General features: G+C 42.7%; 1 protein-coding gene across 12 annotated transcripts in view; it reads left to right on the top strand.

Annotated features, from left to right (window-relative positions):
• The window catches only part of CES5A (carboxylesterase 5A), a 388742-nt gene that overhangs the window by 342471 nt on the left and 31189 nt on the right, over nucleotides 1-15082 (top strand). For 4 of the 12 annotated variants that reach the window (XM_089319740.1, XM_070061937.2, XM_089319739.1 and 1 more), the window contains one exon: nucleotides 14812-15016. The exons of 7 other annotated variants lie outside the window; for them this stretch is intronic. In XM_089319740.1, the coding sequence (XP_089175866.1) occupies nucleotides 14892-15016 (125 nt within the window). In that variant the 5' untranslated portion in view covers nucleotides 14812-14891. Of the gene's footprint in view, nucleotides 1-13647; nucleotides 13878-14811; nucleotides 15017-15082 lie in introns of those variants that run through there. One more of the 12 variants, XM_002711571.5, reaches the window with a different exon arrangement.

Here is a 15082-nt window from a genome sequence, read left to right as displayed (position 1 = left end):
CATGCTGGGGTAGGGTAATTAGAGATAGCTGTTAATAAATGGCTATACGTGAGATTCAGAGAAACTTGGTGAGACCTCAGGACAGGCTATTAGCAGCAACAGCAAAGGGATGACACAGCTGAATGGCAGCTGAAGACCTCGCCACAAATTTGCATATGAGGGGGACACTAGCATCATTAAGAAAATTAGTGGTGGCCTTATTCTACAGGCCAGAGGCCATGTACAGGTGACCACAGATCTGGTTTTATTAACATCCACAGAGATGATGGAACCTGAAAGTAATAGAGACTGGGAAATGACTCTTGAGAAACCAGGAGACTGTCGTTGCTTTAATGGTCACCAAGGTCAGGGGATCAGAAGAGGAAGATTGGCCTTTAGGGAATGGTGGAAATTATTAATGGAGCATGGGACATGTAGAGGCAAAATAGACCATCCACAAGTTCTGCTTAAGACCTTGCACCATGGGTTGTGCTTAACATCCATAATAAAGGAAAAAAACAAAGTAGAGGGGCCGCAGAAGCTGAGGTTTCTAGCCCCAGTGAAAAGCCACAAATATTTACTCTGTTCCTATATTTGAGCAAGTTTTCAGATCTGGCAATCACTGAATAGAAAGTTGTCCAGATCCTTGGAAAGAAGGGCTCTGCAAAATTATACCAATTATACACAGTGACAGTTTTTACCAGTTCTTTCCTAAGGAGACCTATGAATATTTACTTGGGTTACTTTTTACTGAGCAGATACATCCAGGACTATTGGACACAGAGTCTGAGTTGACATTTATATCCAGATATCCAAAGTGTGTCACGACTCTCCTGTTGGAGATGGGAAATATAAGGGCCAGACAATAAATGCAGCCATAATTAAATCCTGCTAACTTTGAGTTCACTGGGTCAATGACAAGTTCTAGTTCATTCTGTAGTAAGGTTGTGCCTGTTAGGGCAGAGAACTACCTCGTTTTGAGAATCTCATGTATTACTAGTCCCAGTAGAGGAGAAATATAATACTATGAACAAAAAATGACCATGCTTCTGAAAGTTTCTGGTAGGACCTAGACCCCTGACTACAAATCTTTTTCCAGGAGAATTGAGGAAGTGCTTATTTTTACATATTTGTATTGAAATTCGATACTTCTTTTTTTAAGACGATCCTGCCTCATTCAATCAATGGGCTCAATACATTTGAGAAGTGATTTGGATCCGTAAAGATCTAGTAAAGGATAGTGATTTTTCATGAAACTTCTCACCAACCCTGACTTTTCTGGTTTTGCAAGTTAAACAGCATTCAGATATTGGCTGCTTGTCTATCCCACTTCTAGGAATGCCATTATCTATTAACTATTGATGTATATTTCTATGGGACAAGGTGTCCTGGTTGCCACCCTGTCTTTGCTGCCCATTAAGGTCATTATTTCTATTTTATCTCTGATGGTGAAGTAGCACTGCCTGACCTCTCTTATTCCAGATTCATTCATATTGATACTGGGGAGTCCATTTCCATGTTGAAATTGCCTGGTGTCAATTCTGACCTAACAAGTACTTTTATAACTGTACTCCTCAAAGAATTCCTTATTGTCCTAATAAGAGACTCGCTGGGCACCCTGGAAAACAAGGTCAGATGGTGGTTCCATAGGAAATAAATTTGTTCTAACAGCCTCACATCTGTGAACCTTCTTGTCTCTTCAGTACTCTGCCATGGCGATTATAGCACCTTTGTCTCATTGCTGAAGCTATCATCATGTCCAAAGAGTTTCAAAAAGCCACTACTGACTATCAGGATAGCCCAAGTCAACTTGGGTTGATTTGGGTTCTTTCAGGACAACAAGTCTTTTTTTAAAATTTTTATTTAATGAGTGCATTTTTCATAGGCACAACTTTAGGAATATAGTGGTTCTTTCCCCCATATCCATACTCCCACCCTGACTCCCATCCCACATCCCTCTCTCTCTCCCATCCCCTTCTTCATTATGGTTCATTTTTAGTTTGATTTTATATACAGAGGACCAACTCCATGTTAAGCACAGATTTCAACAGTTTACACCCACACAAACACACAACATATAGAGTACAATTTGAGAACAAGATTTGCAGTTGATTCTCATAGTACAACTCATAAAGGATGGAGGTCCTACATGGAGAGTAAGTACCCAGTGACTTCTGTTGTTCCTTTAACAATTAACACTCTTATGTACGACACAAGTGATCACCCAAGACTCTTGCCATGGGCTGCCAAGGCTATGGAAGCCTTTTGTGACCATAGACTCCATCTGTATTTGGACACAGCCATAAGCAAAGTGAAAGTTCTCTCCTCCCTTCAGACAAAAGTATATCGTCCTTTGATGGCCCTTTTGTTCCACTGAGGTCTCACAGGGATCCTTTGTATAGGATATTTTTTGCCACAGAGTCTTGACTTTCCATGCCTGAAATGCTCTCACAGGCCTTTGAGCCGGACTAGGAAGCCTGAAGGGTTGATTCTGAGGTCAGAGAGGACAAGAAGTCTTATTCCATGACAATGTGCTGCTGTGTTAATAAATTCTCTCCTAATTAGTCTCATCTTTTGCCCTGTCCTTCAGACTCACTATACTCAAGAACCACTCCCACATATATTTTCCTCAGTTCCTACCAGGACATAAGCTATATCATGCAATTCATTCAGTGAGAAAACTATTTCCTCCCAGGGAAGGGTTGATATATGGTTCAGGCTATTCTGAAACCTGACAGCACGAATTTCCACTCCTAATGTCCTCATTGGCCTGGGGCTGTGAGTGGAATAAAACTATCTTGTGTAGGAAAATCTTTATTTTTTTAAGGCATTTGGATCTGACTGAAGAGCCCATGAGAGTATTTTAGCCATGGAAAGCCAAGACACTCTGACAAAACAAAACAAAACAAAACAAAACAAAACCACCTAAATGAAAGATCTCTGCGAGTGAGATCCCAGTAGAAAGAATGGGCCATCATAGGAGGAGGTACCTTTCTCTGAAGGGAGGAGAGAACTTCCACTTTGATTATGACCTTGTCTAAATAAGATCAAAGTCAGCGAATTCATAGCAATGGAAACTCATGACTAGAGCCTAGGGAGATTTCTGACGCCATAAACAAGAGTGCCAATTTGTTAAGTCAACAACAGGAGTCACTGTGTACTTACTCCTCATGTGGGATCTCTGTCCTTAATGTGTTGTCCAATGTGAATTAATGCTATAACTAGTACTCAAACAGTATTTTACACTTTATGTTCTGTGTGGGTGCAAACTGATGAAATCTTTACTTAATATATACTAAATTGATCTTCTGTATATAAAGAGAATTGAAAATGAATCGATGTGAATGGAATGGGAGAGGGAGTGGGAGATGGGAGGGTTGCGGGTGGGAGGGAAGTTATGGGGGGGAAAAAGCCATTGTAATCCATAAACTGTACTTTGGAAAATTATATTTACTAAATAAAAGTGTTTATAATAAAAAAATAAATTAGGTAATGAATACAGTGTTTAGGTTAGTGCCTTGTACCTACAAGACAGCCCATAAAAGATAGCTAGTGTCATTGTTGCCTTACATATTGTATTTTCCAGAAAGTAGGTCTTATGATATGGTACATAAAAAAGCTCATAGTAAAATAGAATTGAGAAATAAGTTTAGTTAGATGAGAAATTTCTTGAAATCCATGCATATGAAGTATCCTTAAACCAGTCAGGAAAAATTTGTATTATTAAAAGATTATGCATGGATTTCAAAAATTTTTGCACCAAATTTTTTTATTTAATAAATGTAAATTTACAAAGTGCAACTTTTGCATTGTTGTGACTTTTTCCCCCATAACCTCCCTCCCACCCGCAGCCATGCCATCTCCCACTCCCTCTCCCATCACACTCTTCATCAAGATTCATTTTCAATTACCTTTATATACAGAAGATCAACTTAGTATATACTAAGCAGAGATTTCAACAGACTGCACCCAAACAACTGCACAAGATATAGAGTACTGTTCGACTAGTAGTTTTACCATTAACTCTCATAATAAAACACATTAAGGACAGAGATCCTATGTGGGGAGCAGGTGCACAGTGACTCCCGTTGTTGATTTAACAATTGACACTATTATTTATGATGTCAGTAATCACCCGAGGCTCTTGCCATGAGCTGTCAAGGCTATGGAAGCCCCTTGAGTTCATCAACTCTGAACTTACTTAGTCAAGGCCATATCACAGTGGAGGTTCCTTCCTCCCTTCAGAGAAAGGTGCCTCCTTCTTTGATGGCCCGTTCTTTCTGTTGGGATCTTGTTCACCGAGGTCTTTCATTCAGGTCGTTTTTGCCACAGTGTCTTGGCTTTCCATGCCTGTGAGATTCTCATGGGCCTTTTAGCCAGATCCAAATGCCCCAAGGGTTGATTCTGAGGCCAGAGTTTAGCACCAAAAATTTTTTTAAATTCCATCTTTGATGACCTTTTTGAGTTATGCTCATATATTAGGGGTTATCTGACAGAATCAGAGGTTACACCTAGACAGAACAGCAAATACATGAAGAAGACATATAATTAGGAAGCCATTTCCTCCACAGTTCTTTCCACTCTGATTTCCTAAAAGAGATAGACTCAGTTTAGTGTCAGCATATCTTTTTTTAAAGATTTATTTTATTTATTTGAAAGACAGAGTTACAGAGAGAGGTAGAGACAGAGAGAGAGGTCTTCCATCCATTGGTTCACTCCCTAGATAGCCAAAACTGCTGGAGCTGTGCCGATTTGAAGCCAGGAGCCAGGAGCCAGGAGCTTCTTCCTGGTCTCCCACGTGGGTTCTGGGGCCCAAGGACTTGGGCCATCTTTTAACTGCTCTCCCAGGCCATAGCAGAGAGCTGGATCAGAAGAGGAGCAGCTGGGATTAGAACCGGCGCCCATATGGGATGCTGGCTCTTTTTTTTTTTTTTTTTTTTTATCTTTTATTTAATGAATATAAATTTCCAAAGTACGACTCATGGGTTACAATGGCTTCCCCCCCCATACCGTCCCTCCCACCAACAACCCTCCCCTTTCCCACTCCCTCTCCCCTTCCATTCACATCAAGATTCATTTTCGATTATCTTAATATACAGAAGATCAGCTTAGTATACCTTAAGTAAGTATTTCAACAGTTTGCTCCCACACAGAAACATAAAGTGAAAAATAATAGATGATTTTTTTTAAATGATGATGAAATCAGATCAGACCTATTGTCATGTTTAATCCCAGTGAGAGTCAAGTTGGGAATTGAAAATTTCTTTCTTTTTTTTTTTCTTCTTCTTTTTTTTTTTTTTTTACAGAAGATCAGTTTAGTGTACATTAAGTAAAGATTTCAGTCGTTTGCACCCCCCTAGAAACACAAAGTGAAATATACTGTTTGAGTACTCGTTATAGCATTAAGCCTCAGTGTACAGCACGTTAAGGACCGAGATCCTACATGAGGAGTAAGTGCACAGTGACTCCTGTTGTTGACTTTACCAATTGACACTCCTGTTTATGGCATCAGTAATCTCCCTATGCACCAGTTATGAGTTTCCAAGGCTATGGAAGCCCCTTGAGTTCTCCGACTCTTATCTTGTTTAGACACGGTCATAGTCAAAGTGGAGGTTCTCTCCTCCCTTCAGAGAAAGGCACCTCCCTCTTTGAAGACCTGTTCTTTCCACTGGGATCTCACTCACAGAGATCTTTTTGCCGGAGTGTCTTGGCTTTCCATGCCTGAAATACTCTCATGGGCTTTATGACTGGTTTAATTCTGTAATTATCACACAGTTATTCTTAAGTGTTGAAAATTAACTGAAATGTGATCCCTGTTAAACATAAGAGTGGGAATAAGAGAGGGAAGAGATGTATAATTTGGGACATGCTCGGGCTGACTTGCCCCAATTGGTAGAGTTGGAAACATACCAGGGGATTCCAATTCAATCCCATCAAGGTGGCATGTGCCAATGCCATCTCACTATTCCAAGTGATCAATTTCAGTTCACAATTGATCATAATGAAAGGACTAAGAGTCAAAGGGAGCACATAAACAAGTCTAGTATCTGCTAACACCAACCGATAGAATAAAGGGGAGAGTGATCCAACATGGGAAGTGAGATACTCAGCAGACTCATAGAATGGCGGATGTCCTAAATAGCACTCTGGCCTCAGAATCAGCCCTAAAGGATGCTGGCTCTTCAAGCCAGGGCTTTAACCCGCTGCACCACAGTGCTGGCCCCAGCATATCTTTTGTAAATATCTAACACTTATTAGTTTTCCTTTTTAGCAAAGAGAGGATACCTTGCCCCATTGGTTAATGGTAGATAATTAATTTAACCTAATCTAGTAAATTCAGTCCTATTTAATTTTTTTTAGATTTATTTACTTATTTGAAAGTCAGAGTTACACAGAGAGAGGAGAGGGAGAGAGAGAAAGAGGGGGGGGTCTTACATCCAGTGGTTCACTCCCCGATTGGCCGCAATGGCCAGAGCTGCACCCATCTGAAGCTAGGAGCAAGGAGCTTATTCCAGGTCTCCCACATGGGTGCTGGGGCCCACAGACTTGGGCCATCTCTTGCTGCTTTCCTAGGCCACAGCAAAGAGCTGGATCAGAAGTGGAGCAGCTGGGTCTTGAACTGGCGCACATATGGGATGCCGGCGCTTCAGTCCGGGGAGTTAACCTGCTGTGCCACAGTGCCTGCCCCGCTATACAATATTTTAAACAATTTTTAAGTAACATTATCTTTTTTTCAAATAAATCCACAGCCTCTCATAGTTGCTCCACACTCTACCTATCCTCTTCAAGATGGTGTCTGGATGCATAAGTTGGAGGAAGCTTATGTGACTACACAAATAATATGAGTAAAGGAAACTTGGCCCACTTGCAGAGGTCCTCCCTTTGTCACAGTCTCCATAGCAACTTCTCCTTGCACTGAGTTCTTGGGAAGATGGTAAATTATACACTGGCCAGTCTGTGGTTCTTTTGTCTTGATCAATGCTGACCCTCCCCTGTTGACTCAGTGCAGCACCTTGATCCTGGTCGGCCATCACTACTGTGTTCCATGTCTGGTTGTGGTTCCATTCAGTTCTCAGTTCCAATTTTTTATATTTAAAGAAAAATATCAAGTAAATTCATGATCAAATTCGTAGTAAAAATGGGTACAAGTTGTGAAAACTGATGATTTGGTGACAAAAAACCAAGCACCAAAAAGGAAACCTGTTGAAGTGAAATGGACACTATGAGAAACAGTGACTTGATCAGCCCTTGTCCTGAATGTTGATGAACAACTTAATACTTTATCCCTTTTAATATTTTTTGTTCTACTTAATACTATTGGTTGAACTCTTTAATTAACACACAATTATTCTTAGGTGATTAAATGTAACTGAAAAGTGATCTCTGTTAAATACAAGAGTGGGAATAAGAGAGGGAGGAGATGTACAATCTGGGACATGCTCAAGCTGACTTGCCCCAAATGGTAGAGTTAGAAACGTGCCAGGGGATTCCAATTCAATCCCATCAAGGTGGCATGTGCCAATGCCATCTCACTAGTCCAAGTGAGCTATTTCAGTTCACAATTGATCATAATGATAGGATTAAGAGTCAAAGGGATCACATAAACAAGACTAGTGTCTGCTAAAACTAACTGATAGAATTAAAAAGGAGAGAACGATCCAACATGGGAAGCGGGATACACAGCAGACTCATAGAATGGCGGATGTCCTAAACAGCACTCTGGCCTCAGAATCAGCCCTTAAGGCATTTGGATCTGGCTCAAGAGCCCATGAGAGTATTATAGGCATGGAAAGCCAAGACACTATATGGCAAAAAAATTAATAAATAAATAAAACCCTAAATGAAAGATCTCGTGAGTGAGATCCCAGTGGAAAGAACAGGTCATCAAAGAAGGAGGTACCTTTCTCTGAAGGGAGGAGAGAACTTCCACTTTGATTATGACCTTGTCTAACTAAGATCGGAATTGGTGAACTCAAAAGGCTTCCATAGCCTTGGCAACTCATGACAACAGCCTATGGTGATTATTGACTCCATAAACAAGAGTGTCAATTTGTTAAGTCAACAACAGGAGTCACTGTGCACCTACTCCCCATGTAGGATCTCTGTCCTTAATGTGTTGTACAATGTGAATTAATGCTATAACTAGTACTCAAACAGTGCTTTACACTTTGTGTTTCTGTGTGGGTGCAAACTGATGAAATCTTTACTTAATATATACTAAATTGATCTTCTGTATATAAAGAGAATTGAAAATGAATCTTGATGTGAATGGAATGGGAGAGGGAGCGGGAGATGGGAGGGTTGCGGGTGGGAGGGAAGTTATGGGGGGGGAAGCCACTGTAATCCATAAGCTGTACTTTGGAAAGTTATATTTGTTAAATAAAAGTTAAAAAAATTTAAAAAAGTGGAGGTTCTCTCCTCCCTTCAGAGAAAGGCACCTCCCTCTTTGAAGACCTGTTCTTTCCACTGGGATCTCACTCACAGAGATCTTTTTGCCAGAGTGACTTGGCTTTCCATGCCTGAAATACTCTCATGGGCTTTTCAGCCAGATCCGAGTGCCTTTAGGGCTGATTCTGAGGCCAGAGTGCTATTTAGGACATCCGCCATTCTATGAGTCTGCTGAGTATCTCACTTCCCATGTTGGATCACTCTCCCCTTTATTTATTCTATCGGTTAGTGTTAGCAGATACTAGACTTGTTTATGTGCTCCCTTTGACTCTTAGTCCTTTCATTATGATCAATTGTGAACTGAAATTGATCACTTGGAATAGTGAGATGGCATTGGCACATGCCACCTTGATGGGATTGAATTGGAATCCCCTAGTATGTTTCCAACTCTACCAATTGGGGCAAGTCAGCCCGAGCATGCCCCAAATTATACATCTCTTCCCTCTCTTATTCCCACTTTTATGTTTAACAGGGATCACATTTCAGTTAATTTTCAACACTTAAGAATAACTGTGTGATAATTACAGAATTAAACCAGTCATATTAAGAACCTCCACTTTGACTATGACCTTGTCTAAACAAGATAAGAGTCGGAGAACTCAAGGGGCTTCCATAGCCTTGGAAACTCATGACTGGTGCATAGGGAGATTACTGATGCCATAAACAGGAGTGTCAATTTGTAAAGTCAACAACAGGAGTCACTGTGCACTTACTCCTCATGTAGGATCTCTGTCCTTAATGTGCTGTACACTGAGGCTTAATGCTATAACGAGTACTCAAACAGTATATTTCACTTTGTGTTTCTATGGGGGTGCAAACTGTTGAAATCTTTACTTAATGTACATTAAACTGATCTTCTGTTAAAAAAAAAAAAAAAAAAAAAAAAAGAAACTATCAATTCCCAACTTGACTCTCACTGGGATTAAACATGACAATAGGTCTGATCTGATTTCATCATCATTTAAAAAAAAAATCATCTATTATTTTTCACTTTATGTTTCTGTGTGGGAACAAACTGTTGAAATCCTTACTTAAGGTATAATAAGCTGATCTTCTGTATATTAAGATAATCGAAAATGAATCTTGATGTGAATGGAAGGGGAGAGGGAGTGGGAAAGGGGAGGGTGGTGGATGGGAGGGACGGTATGGGGGGGAAAGCCATTGTAACCCATGAGACGTACTTTGGAAATTTATATTCATTAAATAAAAGATAAAAAAAAAAAAACCACCCAATACAAAAAAAAAAAATTTAAAAAAGAATGATTAAAAAAAACTGATTTTCTGGCACCTCAGCTCAATAGACTAATCCTCCACCTAGTGGCACTGGCACACCGGGTTCTAGTCCCAGTTGGGGCGCCGGATTCTGTCCCGGTTGCCCCTCTTCCAGGCCAGCTCTCTGCTGTGGCCCGGGAGTGTAGTGTAGGATGGCCCAAGTACTTGGGCCCTGCACCCCATGGGAGACCAGGAGAAGCACCTGGCTCCTGCCTTCGGATCAGTGCGGTGTGCTGGCCGCAGCATGCCAGCCACGGCAGCCATTGGAGGGTGAACCAATGGCAAAAGGAAGGCCTTTCTCTCTGTCTCTCTCTCTCTCACTGTCCACTCTGCCTGAAAAAAAAAAAAAAACAACCTGATGATCAATGGCTGTGTTCTGGGGAGCACCAGGGTGCACGTAAGAAGCTGTGTTGGATGCAGACACAGTACTCTCAAGGAGGAAGAGAGTCATGATCACAACTAATTAGAAACAAGAAAGGTTGGAAAAGCAAAGCACCAAGGAGTTAATAAATCTGGGAAAGGTTCTTGGGAGAGGTGGCAGTTGAATTAGGCTTTAAAGGATAGGAGCTAGAGAAGAAAGACAACCAAATTGGGGGGATTGTGACATGAAAACAGAACATATGGAGATACTTTAAAAACTATTGAATGAGTAACAGTGTAGAACATTGAGATTATTTATTTTTTAAAAAAGATTTATTTATTTACTTGAAAGGCAGAGAGAGAGAGAAAGAGAGAGAGAGAGAGAGAGAAAGAATCTATCCACAGTTTTATTCCCCAAATGGCTGCAATAGTTAGGGTTAGTCCAGGCCAAAGCCAGGAGCCAGGAACTCCATCCAGGTCTTCCACATGGGTGACAGGCAGTTTGACCATCCTTCACTGTCTTCCCAATGTATCTTGCAGGTACATAAGTGCAATAGCAGGGAGCTGGATCAGAACTGGAGTAGCCAGGACTCCGACTGGCACTCCAATATGGGATGCTGGTGTCCCAAGCAGTAGTATAACCTGCTGTGCCACATTGCTGGCACTGTTAGGATTTCTTTCTTTCTTTCTTTCTTTCTTTCTTTCTTTCTTTCTTTCTTTCTTTCTTTCTTTCTTTCTTTCTTTCTTTCTTAACAGGCAGAGTGGACAGTAAGAGAGAGAGTCAGAGAGAAATGTCTTCCTTTTCCGTTGGTTCACCCCTCAATGGCCGCTGCGGATGGCACCGTGGCTGGCACACTGCGCTGATCCGAAGCCAGGAGCCAGGTGCTTCTTCTGGTCTCCCATGCGGTGCAGGACCCAAGGACTTGGACCATCCTCCACTGCACTCCCAGGCCACAGCAGAGAGCTGGACTGGAAGAGGAGCAACCGGGACAGAATGCAGCGCGCTGGCGCTGCAGGCGGAGGATTAGCCTATTGAGCCACGGTGCCAGCCTGTTAGGATTTCTAATTGAATGGGAGGACAGAGTTTTGGGTCAGAGGGAATCTTTGTGTTGGCAGTTGGAGAGGGCTAGAGGGAGAAGATGGTTAAAAAAGCCTCAAAGTTGCCAAGGCAGGAAGGACTTGTCTCCCCAAAACTCATGTTGATGTTGAAGCTCTAATATCTTATGTTGAGGGTTGAGGGATTAAGGCAGAGACTTGATCTAATTATGGCATCTGAGAGAAGTGTCTGTGGGAGTATTTGGATAATTGGGGTACCCTCTTGAAGGGTGATTCTAACAGAAGCATTGACTATTTGAATTCAAATTCAGTCTAGGTTCTCTCTCCCTCTGCTTCCTTTCTCATCATGTGATCATTCCTCTGCACCCACCATGAGCAGACTGCATCAGACACTGGACTGTAGGGCTGTCTGATCCCGAGCTGTACCCTCCAAACTTTAAGTTGAAAGAAGCCTTTTCTTTCTTAAGAAGCTCCTCTAAGGTGCTTTAGTTAGGGTAACAAAAAGTGGAACAATACAATATATAAACCTATTTATAATTTATTCAAAAGAAAGACACACACACACACACACATGCACAAACACACAGGGATCATCCATCTTCTGTTTCATTCCCCAAGGCCTGCAACTCAATCCAGGTCTTCCAAGTGAGTGGCAGGGACCAAACTTCTTGAACCACCACCTGTTGCCTCTTAGGGTGTGCATTAATAGGAAGCTGGATCAGAAGAAGAGGAAAGACTTGAACCTAAGGACTCATATATGGGATGCAGGCATCACAATTGGAATCTTTTTTTTAAAGATTTATTTATTTATTTGAAAGGCAGAGTTTGAGAGAGGCAGAGGGAGAGAGAAAGAGAGAGAGAGAGAGAGAGAGAGAGAGAGAGAGAGAGAGAGATTTTCCATCTGCTGCTCCACTCCCCAAATGGCCCCAACAGATGGAGCTGAGTCGATCCAAAGGCAGGAGCCAGGAGCTTATTCTGGGTCTTCCACACAGGTTCAGGGCCCAAGGACTTGGACCATCTTCTACTGCTTTCCCAGGCCATAGCAGAGAGCCGGATTGGAAGTGGAGCAGCTGGGACTTGAACTGGCACCCATATGGGATGCTGGCATCTCAGGTAGTGGCTTTACCCACTACACCACAATGCCAGCCCCACAAGTGAAATCTTAACTGCTGTGTAAATTGTATGTTCCTAATCTTCATTTCAGCAGTGCATCAGGAAAGGAGTTGGAGTTGGAGAAAAAACGATTATATACTGGAGGACTTCAAATCCCTAAATGTTCATGGAGCACCTGCCTTTAGAAAAGTGCATTAGGCCATTCCTTGCTCTGACTTTGAGAAAAGTTTTCCTAACTTGTACAGAGTTCTGTACCTTGAAGGTACATAATATCAGCTTGTGGCCTTTCTTATAAGGCAAATGCTCACAAACCTACTACTGCTGTTATCAAATTCCAGAGCCCCCAAATATCAAGGGGGTGGGACAGAATGATGCATTTTCTTTTTTTTTATTTTGACAGGCAGAGTTAGACAGTGAGAGAGAGATAAAGGTCTTCCTTCCGTTGGTTCACCCACCAAATGGCCGCTATGGCCGGTGCGCTGTGCCAATCTGAAGCCAGGAGCCAGGTGCTTCCTCCTTGTCTCCCATGAGGGTGCAGGGCCCAAGCACTTGGGCCATCCTCCATTGCCTTCCCGGACCACAGCAGAGAGCTGGACTGGAAGAGGAGCAGCCAGGACTAGAACTCGGTGCCCATATGGGATGCTGGCACCGCAGGTAGAGGATTAAGCAAGTGAGCCACGGCGCTGGCCCAGAATAATGCATTTTCAACAAGTGCCCCAGAGAATTCTGTTGGCTTAGTCCCCAGCATTTGAGAAATCCCTTCCTGATTCCATCCTGAGACATGGAGCCAGCTGTGGAGGTGATGCTCCTGGATTCTGACCTGGATCTTCCATGACGCACATGCTGTTTCTGAGAACATAACATTATGATGGAAAGAGTCCTGCAATGAGAGCTCAGGATACTGAAGACTGGTCTCAGAAAGGTCACGAGTCCTAAGTGCACCTCCCTGGTCCTATCTCCTCATATTTACACTGGACAGCCTGGGTATGGATCAGAATCAGAGGCGTTGACCCATGACACACCTGAAGCCAGTAGGAATATCATGTTGGGCTCACATGGTGATTTTTGTAAACATTTGAAGACACTTTTAAAAATCAAGAGTATAAATATCTCATTTAGTTTACTTACATTGTCACAGCTAAATGTTTACTAGACCTGAGAAGTGTAGTAAACAGCACAAAGATGTGCTGTTTTCCCTCTGTTGTATCTCCTGGCCAGCTTTATTCATTACTGGTTAAGTGTCTTTCTAGCCCTACAAATATCTATGAGTTTGAGATCTCTGGCTTACCTGTTCTTGCATGTTCTTTCTATATCCAATGAGTTCAAAGCCTACTAAATGATCTTTAAAAAGTTAATCATTAGCTTCCTCTTATGTAAATCAGAACAGGAAAGTCTTGCTTGGTCAATTCCTCTGAAAGTATTGGTCTGCTGCTATCTTTCACTAGCTGCACATCCTGTGTCTGCCTGCTCTGCTATTGTCTCTCTCCTAAACGGAAGCTCTTTCTTGTCGCTGACAGAAGCTCTCTGAGGCCAGCGGAAGTCGTGGATATCCAGAGAGTTCAGGCAGGCCAGCCAGATGAGTGGGGATTGGGTGCGCCCAAGCCAGGCTCTAATCTGTGCTATTTGGGTCCTTGTAGCTGCCAGCAAGGGTGAGATGTGTTATGGGAAGATGGGATGGGGGAAGATTTTCCACTGAAGGAGTATAGTTATTTCTCAGAGGTCTTGGAGGGCCCATGGGCAGCCCTGTGGTACCTTGGGGTTCCAGTTTCCTGGAGCTGCTGAGAACCCAGACCACAACTTCTTTCTGGGATATAGAAAGAGCATGAAAGACTCCGGTCCTGCCCTTGGGCACTGGGGAGGGACATGGGATGGATGGAGTCCTGGCTGGGGAAACAGGACTTTGATGAATGAAATGATATCAGAACAATAGTGCCAAGACTCCTGGGTTCTTCTGGTTAAGTAGCTGGGCAGTTTTGCTCTCAAAGTTCCATGTTCTATGTGGAAACCGAGTTGCCCGCATGCCCAGTCTCCCCAAGTGCCATCTTCATGTCCCTGGAAGCGAATGAGCCAACTCAGTGGGCATCTGCATGAGAATTTCTAATATTTTCACTGATGTGTATTTATTTTGCTGTGTATGAAAAGCATACCCCTATTTCATCAAATCACAAGTTCCTTGATGTGATTGCTAAGGACTCCTCTAAGTTGAACTTTAAAAGGAGTTTATCTGTATTTAATTCTCAGAAAAATAAACAACTGGTAAGTGCACAGGTGGTGCACAGCAATTATGCTGGTGGGTGTGGAAATGATGGAGGTTGGGGAGCCTGGTGAAAACAATTTTGTGGAGTCTTGGTCATTGAGTCCCACAGAAAGGGAGGGATTCCACACAGCTGGAGAGAAGTGAGTTCATGGCTTGTTACTGGGCTCCAGTATTCTAATGGAAGTGGATTCATGGAGAGAGAACCCAGAGACTCGTGGCTTTTTAGCCTCTCAGCAGGGTAGAGTGTGATCTTTGGGGAGCTCCGCGTTGGATGGAGTTCCTGCCTCTTCCCACTTATGTCCTTGTTCTCCCCACGTTTCCCTCAGGGCCTGTGAATGAAGTGCCACAAAGAAACACCAGGCTGGGATGGGTCGAGGGAAAGCAAGTCACTGTGCAAGGAAGCCTCATGCCTGTCAACATGTTCCTCGGGGTCCCTTTTGCTGCACCCCCTCTGGGACCCCTGCGATTCACAGATCCACAACCGGCAATGCCCTGGAATGGCTTTCGAGATGCCACCTCCTACCCTAAATTGTAAGACCAGGCTAGGTCTCATGGGTGGCCTGAGACTCAGAGTTGGGAGAGGGGTGGGCTCACTGA

The sequence above is a fragment of the Oryctolagus cuniculus genome, chromosome 18 (assembly GCF_051225735.1).
Source record: "Oryctolagus cuniculus isolate XC-2025 breed Fujian yellow rabbit chromosome 18, ASM5122573v1, whole genome shotgun sequence".
Taxonomy (NCBI): domain Eukaryota; kingdom Metazoa; phylum Chordata; class Mammalia; order Lagomorpha; family Leporidae; genus Oryctolagus; species Oryctolagus cuniculus.
This window is presented reverse-complemented; position numbering and strand designations above follow the sequence as displayed.